Genomic DNA, 15,197 nt, shown 5'->3' on the forward strand with positions numbered 1-15,197 from the left:
TTATTCTCTCAGGCTATCTTCGCGCCACACCAAGCGAGTCGCTAGTCAAGGCAGGAGTGAGGCTAGCGGGTGCTCCGGGCAAGTCCGCTGACCTTCACAGCACAGTGGCGCTGCCGTTCCTGCCCGTCGTGGAGCAGGACATACCCGGAGCCTTCCTGACGAAGCCTCCGAGGGAACTGTTGCCCGGAGCTGACGTGCCATTCCTTACTGGATACAATGCGCAAGAAGGCATTATACTCTTTCGACGTGAGTAGTTTTTGTTATTGTATTAACGAGGAAAGAAAAAAGAATTTTAATACTTTGTGGATAAATTTCTGCCAGATGCAATGACTTACTGGATGCAATGCGTACTGTGTAAGTACGCATTGCGGCGAGAGTTATGCGTATTTTTGTTATGATAAAGAAGTTAGACATTCACAAATGGAGTTTCTTCGTGGTCATATGTTATTCGCGAATAGTTGGCAGATACTTTGCTACGGTGTCTCTAATATTCGTGCTGGAGAGACTGTGATAGCCTTCGTCATTTCTCATTCTCATGCTCCAGTACAGTATTCAATACACTACAGTATTCAACTTATGGAGTTTCTATGGTAGTTCTCTCTGAGAGGCAGACAGCAGGTTTCATGATAAAACTGTCGTACCTACTTGCCTATTAGCATGAGCTGATATTAGCTTTAACAAACCGACGAAGAAAAACGTTTGTGTGGGCTAAGAAGTCCATGTCCTAAGCATATCTGATTATGACACTTATTGTCTGATAGGTCCTACGTCACTGTGGGAATACTTGCTTGTGTGAATCTTTTTTGACTGAGGGCCAAGTCTTTCTCAATCAAAAAGTGGTTTATATTTCGTCAGTCCGTATAAAACTTTTGCAAGATGGACAAGGAAAAGATAAAGTTAAGTAGAAAACGAAATTATCGACAATTCGTAAGCGGTAAGAATGGACATAATGAAGTAAGTAGTTGTCATAAAATTTTATATCTGTAGCATCAACATAAATATCGGAATCGACTGCCATATGGACATGCAAAATAACCTACACTTACAATTTAAATTAAGTAGGTATGAGTATATACAATGTTTATTAGGGTTCCGTGCCCAAATGTGGGTTAAACGGAACCCTGTATTACTAAGACTTTGCTGTCCATCCGTCCGTCCGTCACCAGGTTCGTTACTCGTATCTCATGAACCGTGATATTAGTTAGACAGTTGAAATTTTTACAAATATATTTCTGTTGTCACGTTAAAAAATATTACAACACAGAATAAAATAAATGTATGAGTGGTGTATAGAGTTTTACCGTTTTTTATAGATAGCCAATGGTACGGAACTCTATGTGCGCGAGTCCGACTCGTACTTGCTCACAGAAAACACATGTACAAATTGGCTAATTCTAACTTTCAGTGAAAATACGGGGATATACGGGATAGATATACGGGAATCTATAACACTCACAAATAACGTGGCGTGGTAAACGAATTTTCATCGGTAGATACCGAGATTATATCCTACAATACCACAAAACTTCTTTATAACACGAGAATTAGTATAAATTACTAATTTAGTACCTATATATGCGTTTAGTTACTTATTAACTACTCGTGTCGAGACTAAGTATGTCTGTTAACTTCCATAGAGCCTGTGTATTCCATAGAGCCTGTGTATTCCATAGAGCCTGTGTATTCGTCAAAATACCGAATTATAAAATAGTCTCTTCAATTGACAGATCCTCGAATAATGATTCTTCTAAAGATTTTTGACTAAAATACCTGTTTTGTTATTAGTTTTGAAACATTCTTGTTCAACTTGGCTTAATTGCAATTCGTAACCACAAACTTGAGAACGCTTTGGCACGTACTAGTAATTAGATAAGTAAATCTTTCAATATCGTAAATTGCCCGTAGCAGTAAATTAGCCACGGTTTCAACAAACATTCAAGAGCTGAGGAATCATCAAAAAAAGAACTGTGTGTAACGATTGCGAAGCGATTTTAATTGTCACGGTACATATTAGCACCTTTTTTTTTTGTTTTGACGTATAGTTTTGTTAACTTATATCTTGTAATAAAAAGACCAGCTGGCCTATTAATACATTTGTATACATCACACCACTAATATTATAAAGGCGAAAGTTTGTGTGTGTGTGTATGTTTGTTCCTCCTTTACGCTGCGGGTACTGAAGATTTCACTCTAGATTAGCACATAGGCTACTTTTCACCCAGGAAAAATTCATGGCTCCCGTGAGATTTGCGAAAAACTGAATTCCAAGCGGACGAAGTCGCGGGTGTCCGCTAGTTTTGTATAAATGTCATCTATCTATTGTATGATATCCACTAGTAGGCACCGGCTGCGGCTACTGAAGCGATTTGGCTGAAAGGACATGGCCGATTTTTGTATGAGCTACTAATTTCAATTTACACAAATGATATTTGATATTTTATGATGCTAAAAATTGGTATATTAAATTACTATAAATATTAAACTCGCAGAAGTTGTCATTACAACAGACTAGACTTAAACATGTCATGTTTATTTCGCGCGAAACGTCCGCTTCTATGTACTATGTTGCATTGCAAAATGGTGAACCGCGCTGGCTCGCTGACCGCTGACCGTCGTAGGCTCGTCTTCCAAATAAAGATTCCAAGATTTAAAAGTAAGAATAATTATTTATTTATAGTATAAATAAATAATTATTCTGATAGTAAAGCACTTATGACGCTTCACAATATCATACAGATGTTGAGAATTATTACGGTAACCTGACATGGATTAAGTAATAGTAGGCCACATTTTTATTAATTACGAATTAATACGAATTATTCAGAATCTTACACCGAGAAAAATATCCACCGCTGAAAATGTGACCCACTAAAACCACTAAAATGTATATACAAAATAGGCCTGAAGTTCTGATCTGGTGGTAGATAGGTGTATTAGTAGTGGCTAATTATTGAGACGACGAGACGTGTCCCCAAGCGATTTAGCGGCGTAGTACGTTACCTACCTGTAGATCTCTATGTGGCAAACAAAAGGTAGGTACATCTTCGTTTATTATTATCTATAACGCCTACCTACAAATAATTGTTACATGTTTAGCAGTACAGTGCTAAATTACCTATGAGCTTGTTTAAATCAGATTATTTTTTAAAAGGTTTTATAGTGCTTCATTAATAATATGAATTGGTTGCTCTCTATATAACCAGACGTATAAACATATAAAAAAATTGATGTGTATGTAGTTATTTACACGATACTACACCTAAGTCCTTTAGGCATGGTATGGATTTTATTTTGATTATTAGCTGACGCCGCGCGGTTTCAACCGCCTGGTTCCCGTTCCCGTAAGAATACGGGGATTATATATATGCCATAACCTTCCTCGATAAATGGGCTATCTAACACTGAAAGAATTTTTCAAATCGGACCAGTAGTTCTTAAAATTAGCGCGAGTATTCTTTGGACAGAAGCATTGGATATGGACGAATTCATATTGCAATCTTTTTATTTTTAAATAAAAACTGAGAAGTTCAGAGAGGTTAAGAATTATGTGTTAATTCATCTTTCTATTTTTATTATATAAATACACTTGCTAAGTACGTGTAAACGCAATGTCATTTTTCGGCCATGTCCTTTGGACATGGCCGAAAAATGACATTGCAATGACAATAGAGAGAAATAGAGTTCATTCTGGATTAACACCTAGGTTACTTGTCATCCTGGAAAAATCCATAGTTCCTGTGGAATTTGTGAAAAACTGAATTCCACGCGGACGAAGTCGCGGGCGTCCGCTAGAAGGTACATAATGTAATAGACAACGTGTATTTACTATTTCCTTTTGAAAATGTACTTCAAACCTTCAAAGTTCTTTAGAGCTACAATTCGGTAAAGAGTTCAGTTAAAGAATATGTTAATTGTCTAGATTATTACCGTGAAAATGTAGTGTCACAAGAATGGAATATTACTTCAAGTATCATGGACCAATATTAGGAAACTTCGAGAGCGGCGTGTTTTCCCATGCCTTAGTCAGTAATACCTTGCGAAGTATACTTACATAGCAAATACTAGTAGCTACCTAGTTCACCTCACTACGTGAATATAAGTTTTCGGACTACGTAACGTGTTATGGTCACGTATGTCGTTTGTCGCATGCAACTTCCCGTCAACTGTTAGATAACGGACAGTGAAACAAAGAGTGAACCAGATAATGACAGTGTGAGCTTGCTGGTAGTGTTGCCATGTGTCCGGATAAAGCCGGACATAGGTTTATCTAATCCGTGTCCAGCTGATATAAACGGTGTCCGGCTAGTCCGGCTTTTGTTTGGTTTTACATTTAGCAAACGAGCGAACGACTAGTGTGTGTGGGAACAAAATTTACGGTAATAATCCTTGATTTTACATAAAAAATCTTCGTACCTGACCATACTGATGTACACAAAATCCTCAATAATGTGTGGGCTGTCCGGCTTTTTAACTCAAATGTCAGGCCAAACTGGCTGGACTGTCCGGCTTTTAATTTCAGCGACCTGGCAACCCTACTTGCTGGCCTGACCTCATCCGTGAATAGACCAGTTCGGTAATCTAAATGGATAATAATATCTTGTTACAGAGGTGTCTATTGCGTTAAAATATGCTATTAGACCAATGATGTTGATGTTAGACAATCAGTTTATGTGGTATTTATATAAGCATACAAGTTTTTTAAAGTATATTTCGATATAATATGTACTTAAATAGAACTTGTACGCGAATCACTCAACCACACGCCATTATAATATAATGGTTAGTTAAAATGCATATGTAAAATAATGGTTCGAAGAGCTGATGGACGTTGGGGTCCCAAAGTGCTGGACCGTTCTAGAAAGAGCAGTGTTGGTCGACCCCCCAACAGGTGGATGACATTAAGCGAGTCGCAGGGATTCGCTGGATGGCGGCTCAGGATCGTGATGTTTTAAAGTCCCTACCAAAGGCCCATGTCCTGCAGTGGACGTCCATCGGCTGATATGACGATGATGATGATGATGATGATAGTTAAAATATTTAGACCTTGCTCATGCGATAACCGCGAATGTAAGCAAGCAACCGGTGGTCAGGGCTCCAGAGTGAGGAACCTCCTCACAATACGCGCCGTCTCCGTCTTCGCCGCCTTCTGTATCCGACCTTTGATCCAGCATTAAAGCGAAAGCTTCTTAAGGTGTTGGTCGAAGCTTTTCGCTATTTAAAGACCAATGACTAAAAATAATAGTTGACTCAACATTCCACATGAATACATACAATACATAATTCAATACACATCATTATTACAAGATTAGATTGACCATACAACATTTACATTAATCTGCCTTACTGTCTACGGGTACAATAATATCGGAAAAGGCCCATCCCCGGTCCAAGCCTATCCGAACCACCCGGCAATTTACTTATACCTAAAAAAATCTTCATAATTCTAATTTAATAATGAAATCATTAAATATATACTTAAATAATACACATCACTATCTAGCCCCAAAGTAAGCATACAGAGTAGCTTGTGTTATGGGTGCTAAGATAGTTGATATTATAATATTAATATACAATTATATACTACATATAAATACTTATATAATGTATAAATACACACAGATACTGAAAAACACTCATGCTCATCACACAAATATTTTCCAGCTGTGGGAATCGAACCCACGGCCGTGGATGCAGAAAGCAGGGTCACTACCCACTGCGCCACGCGGCCGTCATTACTTTGTCAAAAAAAATGCTACGACGTTTTACGACATTTTTAATTCATCTTCAACTTGGCCACAACGGGGACAAGATTGTTAACCATACAGGCTGAGCTTTATGATATTTGATATTTTTTTTAAATTTATGATTGGTTTGTTTGTTAGTTTTCTTGTTTGTTAAGCTAAAAAAATAATACAACAAATAAAACAATACATCTTCAAATGTTACTTCGCCGCTTTGGTACACCGACGAACATTTTGCCCTAGAACAGTAATAAAAAATGTATTTTTCTTCAAAAAACAATTTTATTAAGCCAATTAATTTATTTATTTATTTAATTTAACCAGATCCTTATTTATACATCATAATATTATTATCTCCATATACTTTTATACGAGGGTATGCCTGGGTTCCCTGGGCCGACGTTTCATGGGCCGGTGGGCATTCCAAGCTTATTATTCCCCTTTCCGTAAATATTACCAATATTCCCATTCTACTCCGTAATTCAGGAATGGGTACGAAAATAGTCTAACGGGGCGGTTCGAACCACCGCCCCTCGGTGATGATCGCACTCGTCGCTTTACCGTTTAACCGTTGAGCTATAGGGGCTTATTGGTAGATATGCTTTGGTGGTTATTTAATCAAGAGGTTATTACCTAACCGATATCCATAAATTACGAAAAATTAAAAGCGATATCTCCGATTTCCAAAAATGCAATAACGTCATGTATGCCAGATCCTTGATTTCACCATACTTGTTTACTCACTCATACCTAGCCGTAATATCCTCGTGGCCTCTGAATGATTAACACAATAAACAAGAGTGACGTGGTGGGTCACGGCTGCATGAAATCCGCCATCACAACTACCTACACTCTAATCTCAACGTAATCCAAAGAAATTATAAATAGGTAGATATCAATGAATACGTCTGTGTATAATCTCATATAACATAATTGATGACCGTGATTAGATTATACTTACTTTCATTAGTATAGTTGAGATATTTATGTTGCCACGAGAAAGTTGTATACAATGTATCTAGACATTTTATAATACAATTTTCATGAGGCTTTAACCATAGGTTCATTAAATATAATTATAATTTGACAAGATTTTTTTTTAATTGGCATAATGATGATAATGTTGGAATTGGCGGAAAACGTCAAGTCGGCTGAGAGCTATATCTAATCGAAAACGCTGTCTAATCCTTTTGAGTTTTAACAAAACAATGCATGAAGCGTGGTTTTTTCTGATTGTGTGAGTGCCAAAGGCTTCATAATGGGACCGCAGTGACATGACCGAGGGTTTAAGGCGAGCATTGCCTGATGAGGTCCGAAGGCTGAAGAAAAAAGGGCACGGAATAACTCTCTAGTGCTAAGGGCGTCTCCTGTGAGACTCGGACCTCCTCTGAGAGGATCGTACTAGAAGTTGCGTACAAACCAAACAACCGTGATTTGTACCGCAAAAATCGGGTTTTTAAACCTTGAAGACTAGCATAGGTGATGAACGGACGGAAAGCATAGCATATTTCTTTTTTATAGTTCTGTACAAAAATGGCATATCTTTGAAGGAAATATACCCAATTTACAATTATTTTATTGCGCATAACATAAATTAATTAATGTGCGTAAGACGTAATGTAAGGTTTTTATCCCCATATTTCCCAGAGGAACGTTATCTCCGTGGGCACAGCCAGTATTTGATAATTCTATCAGATATGCTTACCAGATCAAGTGTTGCTTAGCGTATTACATTTCTCAAGTTTCTGAATCAAATAAAACGCTTTTATTACGCAAAGTGTCTTACGTGAGTGACATAATACGCTAACGGTAGACGATAGTCTTAATATATCGTCACGGTACATTGTGGCCGGTTTATATAATGGCTGCATGCCGATTGCCGAGCGTGTAGTGTCCTAATCTGTCCTTGTGTTTTGTTACTGTTTACTATTTTTTTGATGTAATGTTACGCTAGTTTTGTTTGTTATAATCTTCATCATCAGGGCATTATTATTTTTAATTTTAACAATGTTTATAAAATATAAATGAAAACATTATTAAAAATTATTTAAAAATCCCCGACAGTCGGTCGGTCGGTCGGGGGTCGGGGATATTTTTAATAATGACCCATTTTAGATCAAGACCATAATCTGAAACGACTATCAATTCGATAACTGCCCCTTTAGCCAAGTGGCAACTGGCACATCGATTCTCTTTCTATGATCGCAAACGCTTCAAAATGTAGAAAAATGTATGGGAATGATTACTTGATCACGTGAACAAGTGACTAATGAATTTGTAGGACATTGTGGCTGTTAAGTTGTATAACTATTAATTAATCAACAGTAAAAAAAACATTTGGTTAGTAACAACTTTTGCTACACACTACCCTCCTCCCAACTTGTATCAATTACGAGGTCATTAAAAGTTGTTACTTAAGTTGTTTTTTACTGTTGCTTAATTAATAGATAAAGAATTTAACAGCCACATTGTCAAATTGCGTGGTATATTATCTCGTTCCGACGCTCAGAAATTTTCATTTCATGGTAACTCAGTTAACTACCAGAATCAAGAATTTTCGTAAAAAAAAAAAGCTGATCGTCTCATCGAGATGAAGCTACTCACACGCAAACTTAACTTGTTAGTAATCAGGTGTAAAAATGTTCTACGGATCCCTGTCTACATAGATTACTGCTTGCGTCTGCAGGTCTCCAACGGTACCCCAAGCTGCTGAGCGAGTTGGAGCACGAGTTCAAGCGCGTGGTGCCACCAGAGCTGAGCTCGGCGGACGAGGCGCGCGCGCGCAAGGTGGCGGACCACATCCGAGCGTTCTACTTCCAGCAGCGCCCCGTCGATATACACAACATTGACAGTCTCATTGATGTAAGTACCCCAAGCTGCTGAGCGAGTTGGAGCACCAGTTCAAGCGCGTGGTGCCACCAGAGCTGAGCTCGGCGGACGAGGCGCGCGCGCGCAAGGTGGCGGACCACATCCGAGCGTTCTACTTCCAGCTCCTACTGATGTAAGTACTTCTAAGTACATAGTATATTAGCCGTGATAGCCAGTGGATATGTCCTCTACCTTCGATTCGGAGGGCGTAGGTTCACCGGTCCGGTGCATACACCTCCAACTTTTCAGTTGTGTACATTTTAAGAAATTAAATATCGCGTGTCTCAAACGTTGAAGGAAAAACATGCCTGAGAATTTGTATTCTTTAAATATATGAAGTCTGCTAATCCGCATTGGGCCAGCGTGGTGGACTATTAGGGTTTGTTAAGATGATGATGTTTACATAATAAGATTCTTTTTTTATTCAATGACATGTTAGTCCTTGACTGCCATCACACCTGTTAAGTGCCGATGCAGTATGAGATGGAAGCAGAATTACTTGAAATTTCAGGTATATTCTATACCTATGGGTATAGAATATACTTGTAACTCTGTTCTTTACGTTAATATAAATATAAACCGTTTATTCTTGATCCAGTTGTTCACGGACGTGATGTTCCTGCGCCCCGCGCTGGAGACTCTCCGGCTGCAGGCGGCGACCAACAGAACGAGTCCCACCTACTTCTACCGGTTCGCGTTCGACGGAGCCCTAGGGCTCTTCAAGCGCATGCTGGGCATCACGCACCCGGGCGCGTGCCACGGCGACGAGATGGGCTACCTGTTTTACTTCTCCAGACTAAACTACAGGCTAGACGACAACTCGCCGGAGTCGACGGTCTCAAAGAAGATGGTGCAGTTGTGGACTAATTTTGCCAAGACTGGGTACGTTGCACTTCAAAAGGTTCAAAGGATTTTTTTTATTTTTTACAAGTTAGCCCTTGACTGCAATTTCACCTGATAATAAGTGATGATGCAATCTAAGATAAAAGCGGACTAACTTGTTAGGAGGAGGATGAAAATCCACACCCCTTTCGGTTTCTACACGACATCGTACCGAAACGCTAAATCGCTTGACGGTACGTCTTTATCGGTAGGGTGGTAACTAGTCACGACCGAAGCCTCCCACCGCTTCTACTTCTATATTGATGTAACTGAAGGTGTAGAACATAGACCTTTTGTAGGAACTTCCAAACATCACGACAAACATTCCTCAGTGCTTGAAGACAAGTGATGACCTATGGTTTCGAGACTTGGTCGCTACCTATGGGCCTCATAAGAAGGCTCACAGCGGGGGAAGGAACGAGCTAGGAACGGAGTTTCTATGCGTGATCGTTATAAGTATAGTAAAAAGTAGGTAATTAACTGACCATTTGATCAAGCAGACTCACCTGTAGTGAAAAAGCTATAAACGTACTTCACACGTCATTCCTATCGATTGTTTATCGGAGTATGAACCCACAGGTGGTTTTCCGAATTTTTTATCTGTTTTTATCGATATCACGCAAAAATCAATGAACTTTGTTGATAGGCATACACTGTATTGATAAACACCGACCCCACTTGAAACTAATTCATATTTCTTTCTTTCTCTAATAATAATACAGAACAGAAACATGATGTAAAGTATGGCCAATATAAGATATAAGAGATCTTTTTTGAACCACCGCGAAGACGAAACCTCATATTCACGGGACATAGTTCTGATTCAGTTCAATGGGTCGAAATAGAAATAAAATTAGTAGGTACCTATTCAAGTTCGCTGTCAAGGGAGGCAGGGGGTTTCTGCCTCCTCTTAGAGATTCAGAAAAATGTTATCAACCATAGTCCCGAGGCCGAACAATGTGTGTTGCAATAACTATACCAAACCGTAGAGGAATAATGTAACATTTAGTTTAAAGCTGAGTCCACCTACTTTCATCCTCCATAATAATCATCATCATCATTATATCAGCCGTCAATTGCAGGACATAAGCCTTTTGTAGGTCCCAACATCGCGAACCTGAGCCGCCTGTAGGTATCGTCAGTCCACCTGGTGAGGGATCGACCAACACTGGGATATCAAGTGCGGGGTCGCCATTCCAGCCCCTTGGGACCTCAACGTCCATCGGCTCTTTGAACATGCCCCGCCCATTACCATTGTCTCGTATTTATACATACTTCTAGAGAAAAGCAGCTTTAATTTTTTTTTTTAATTTTCAGTAACCCCACACCACCAGTCGACTACGAGTCAATAATCGACTTCGAATGGCAGCCAGTCAATGACACAGACACCGTGCACTACCTCGACATCACTCAAAACTTCACCCTGAAAGCGAATCCCGAATCCACAAGAATTCGCTTTTGGGATTGGCTCTACGAAAACTATGCCAGTTAGAATATTTCTAACTGGCATAGTTTTCAATAAGTGTTGAATGGACAATGGGACTTTTGGAAGAGTGTATTTAAATATAGTTTTAAGTGAAGTGTGAAAAGAAACTCTAGTATCTATCGTGTAAGTCTGTACTATATTATAACTAGGTAAGTAAGTATGTTGTTGTAATAAATGTGCGTTTATCTTGTGGTCATTCGTTTTAATAGATTTTTGTCCCTTTTATTTAATTTGTCTCTTTCTGAGAAAAAAGAAAGAGAAAAAGACAAAATTCAACCATTGGCGGCGCAACCAGATATTTCACTATTTCGTTCATTGCGTTGATACCAAAGAAATGAGACTGGGACACCGTTTTGTTTTGGACGAAATTTTGTCTACATCTCTTCACAGGTCGGATGTTAGCTCCATTGGTAAAATCCTAACCTAACATAACCTCGAGCTACTATAAAACGCCTCAATAGTCCCAGTTAGCATGGTGAGCCAGCCAGACTCAAATCTGAGAGGCCGCTCGTTGACGGTTGAACTGTTGCTTTACTCTCACCATGTAACACTTTTCGCTTAGATGTACGGAAAAGAGAATAACCCAGCGGCGTGCACATCATAGATCTAATATTAACATGCCCTCATCAGGAACCTGTATGGATGGAGGAATACGCCATATTGTTCAATTTGTACAAATAAAGTATAGTGAGTTTTAGCCGTGTCATAATCAATTAAGTATACCCCAGTAAAAAACCCCTATGAAAAAGACTTGGCTAATACCAGTATAATATAAAATAAACAAAAAATATAGTAATTATTATTATACTTCCGCCGCGGCTTCGGCATGCTGACGAAGGAAAAGAAAGACTAAATTATATTTTAAGATTCGTCCTTTCTCAATGAAAAGGACTATTCTAGAAGTCCGTGACGGAAATTCTATATTTTAGGCATAACTTACCTTAATAATGAATTCTTATAAATCTTCTAGAAAATAGCAATGCTTTTTGTTCTGCTTATCAGTACCGGAATGTATAAGTCGTTTTGATTGATTTGATTGTGTTATACAGGATGGAAGTTTCCGCAAATTATTTATCTACTTATGGAAACAGGTAGTGGTAGCGTCTCAAACTTGAATAGACATCGTACACTGTACAGCTGTTATCGGTTGAGATTCAAACCTACTCTAGCTCATCGTTATAGATTATGCGAGATCTAATTCTACAGGGTGCTCATCGGGAGTATTTCCCATAACTTCAAGGTTTGGACGAGTTCACTTATAGGAACCAAACTGCATAACTAAAAAATAAAAACGTTTTATGTTTTTATACAAAGTAATTCTTATTCAGACTATCCATTTAACACACGCCTTTATCTATCCTTGTATTTTAAAATACGTAAATCTTGGCTACATCATAATTATAAGGATGCGTTTATGGGACACATTTTAGGATCTATTACAACGACCTACACGTTAGTACCTGAGAGCCGCGATAGTCTTTTCTACTGGACCTTTGCCTTCGATTCGGAAGGCGTAGGTTCATACCTACCTGAGAATTTTCTTAATTCTCTACGTATGTGATGTCAGCCAATCAGCATTGGGCCATTTTAAGAGATTAAATAGCGTCCAGCGAAGGCTGTGGCAATTGCTCGTTAACGTTAACCAGGCGCTGAGCAAACCGTAAGAACTGCCAGAATTACAACCCACTGAACTACACTGAATGAGGTCATGGGCTAGAACTTCGCGCCAGTAAATAACAGTAGGGGAAGAGGAACATATCGTATTTAAAAAAAAAATGCTTATTTCTCCCGCAACGCACAGGCACATTAGGGCCTAAGGCCTAACACTAGCCTCAGGTTGACGGAGTGGCAAGCAGTTTAAAGACCGATTTCCTTGCATGCACTGCGTAGTTCCTACTTATTGCCCTGTTTATAGACGAATACGACGCCCCTAGGATTCACCTGCGTCGTACTCATTTCCGTAAGAATACGTGGATAAAATATAGCCTGTGTGTAACAAGTAACGTGGCTTTCTAGTGGTAAAAGAATTTTCAAAATCAGTTCAGTAGATACAGAGATTACCCCTTACAATACCACAAACTTTACCTCTTACTACTCTTTAATATTAAGGAAAAATTAAAGAAAGAAGAAGTAAAATTTTATGATAAATATCACGTGTCTCAAACAATTAAGGAAAACATCGTGAGGAAACCTGCATACCTGAGAATTTTCTTAATTCTCTACGTGTGTAAAGTCTGCCAATCCGCATTAGGTCAGCGTGGTGGACTCATATTGGCCTAACCCCTCTCATTCTAAAAGGAGACTCGTGCTCATATATAGAGAATGTGGATTGCTAATGATAATGATGATGCAAAAAAATGACACCTGCCATCCGTCTGGAGTGACATATTTTTTTTTTTCAAACAAATAAATAAAATTAAAATAATTTAAATATATACGCTACAAATAAATCAAATAGAAACAGTAAAATGAATTTGAATAACGTTATAAAACATAGAAAATATGCGACGAGTTGGCGGCCAGAGCACCAGCGCACGAAATAACATCTTCATATCGTCGTCGACGTCGCCGTCGTCGTCTGACGAATTTAAGACCCCGCCAACATCTGCGGGGGATGAGACACCCGTGCGGACGACTCATCGGGATCGGGGTGTCACCACACGACGACGGCAACACCAACAACAGCAACAACACCAGCAGGACGTCGATGAGATACCACTACCGGAGAGCTTGGATCAAGAGGGGCTGCGGGCCCCTGTGAGTGCTCCCGCTACCGGTGGTGTAGTGCGTCGCATGAGATGGTCTCGTCCACTCAATGAGAGCGTCATGCGAGCGTACTATGGGGCGACAGAGGGGGGAACTAACCTTACTGCGTACCGGTCAAGGATGTTGTCTATGTTTCAGACTCTTGAGCCAACAGTGACCGTGACTGCGCAGCGACTATCGGATCAGGTGCGAGCAATCCAGCGACGTCATCTGCTAGATGAAGCTCACCTTGAACGACTGCGCTCTACTTCAGTACAAATCGATACCATCCGTAGCTTACCTCAGCAAACATTGCAAACCAACATCCCAGAGGTGCTACAGGATGGTATCGATATGCAAGTAAGTAGCCAGAATTATGAGCAATTGAGGAGAACTTTGGAGGATTCTATTGTGACATACAGGTACATGCCTCTTAATTTAAGACCAAAATTGCCTCGTTTGCCTATACATAGACGAAATATGGCGTTAGTGGGGGTTCTAGATCAGATTTTAGGTGAATACCTCGTAACATCTGAGGACCTAAGTGATACGCATTCGATTCTATTCTGTGGAGCCGTTGCGGCGTGTCGTATTGCGGGTGTCAAATTCCCTGAACCACGCACGGCTCCGCAGAGGACGGGTCAAGCACCAGCTTGGCGGACCAGAATCGAAAGGCGTATCACACTGACTAGAACTCTCATAGCTAAGCTAATCTGCTTCAAGGAGGGCAACAATCGTCCTAGAGTTATGCGATTTGTGACTCAGGCTTTTACTGGGACTGACACACGCCCGTTCCAGTACTTGGCTTGTGTCACCGAACGCATTGACTTCTTGAAGCAGAAAGTTTATGCATGGGCACAACGCATTAGGCGCTATAAAGAGCGTATAGACCGGTATAATCAGAATAGGATCTTCCAAAGTGACCAACGGAAAGTGTACAGGAACTGGGAACGATCCAGTGCCTGTGTGACAGATGGGGAACCTCCGACTTCTGATGCTATGTCAGATTTCTGGCGTAGCATCTGGTCGGCCCCCGTAGGCCACACTGAAGGCGATTGGATGAGTACTGTCAAGAGAGAGTGTGCAATGGTGGAACAAATGATTCCGATATCCATTACTACAGAAAATGTAAGTTGTGCAATTCGCCCGGCGTCAAACTGGAAATGCCCAGGACCGGACGGATTGCACAACTTCTGGTTAAAATGGTTTCGTAGTGCCCATTCTATCTTGGCAGTGCAATTTCAAAATGCCATTGACACTGGATCGCTACCGGCATTTTTAACAACTGGTGTCACGTTCCTGCTACACAAATCCGGAAGTACCACAGACCCCAAAAACTACCGACCGATAACATGCTTACCCACCATCTATAAGCTCCTTACATCCATTCTGTCATCAAAATTAACGATGCATATAAATGCAAATCATATTTTGGCCCCAACACAGAATGGATGTAAGGCCCGGTCTCGTGGTAC

At 39.9% G+C, this 15,197-nt stretch overlaps 1 protein-coding gene across 3 annotated transcripts in view; it reads left to right on the top strand.

Moving 5' to 3' along the window:
• Positions 1 to 11,169, top strand: part of LOC112044333 (carboxylic ester hydrolase) — a 41,799-nt gene extending 30,630 nt beyond the window's left edge. For all 3 annotated transcript variants that reach the window (XM_024080153.2, XM_052888221.1, XM_052888220.1), the window contains exons 8-11: positions 13 to 246; positions 8,428 to 8,603; positions 9,208 to 9,491; positions 10,809 to 11,169. In XM_024080153.2, the coding sequence (XP_023935921.2) occupies positions 13 to 246; positions 8,428 to 8,603; positions 9,208 to 9,491; positions 10,809 to 10,983 (869 nt within the window). In that variant the 3' untranslated portion in view covers positions 10,984 to 11,169. The remainder of the gene's footprint in view (positions 1 to 12; positions 247 to 8,427; positions 8,604 to 9,207; positions 9,492 to 10,808) is intronic.
• Positions 11,170 to 15,197: the final 4,028 nt, after the last annotated feature.

The sequence above is a fragment of the Bicyclus anynana genome, chromosome 21 (genome assembly GCF_947172395.1).
Source record: "Bicyclus anynana chromosome 21, ilBicAnyn1.1, whole genome shotgun sequence".
Lineage (NCBI taxonomy): Eukaryota > Metazoa > Arthropoda > Insecta > Lepidoptera > Nymphalidae > Bicyclus > Bicyclus anynana.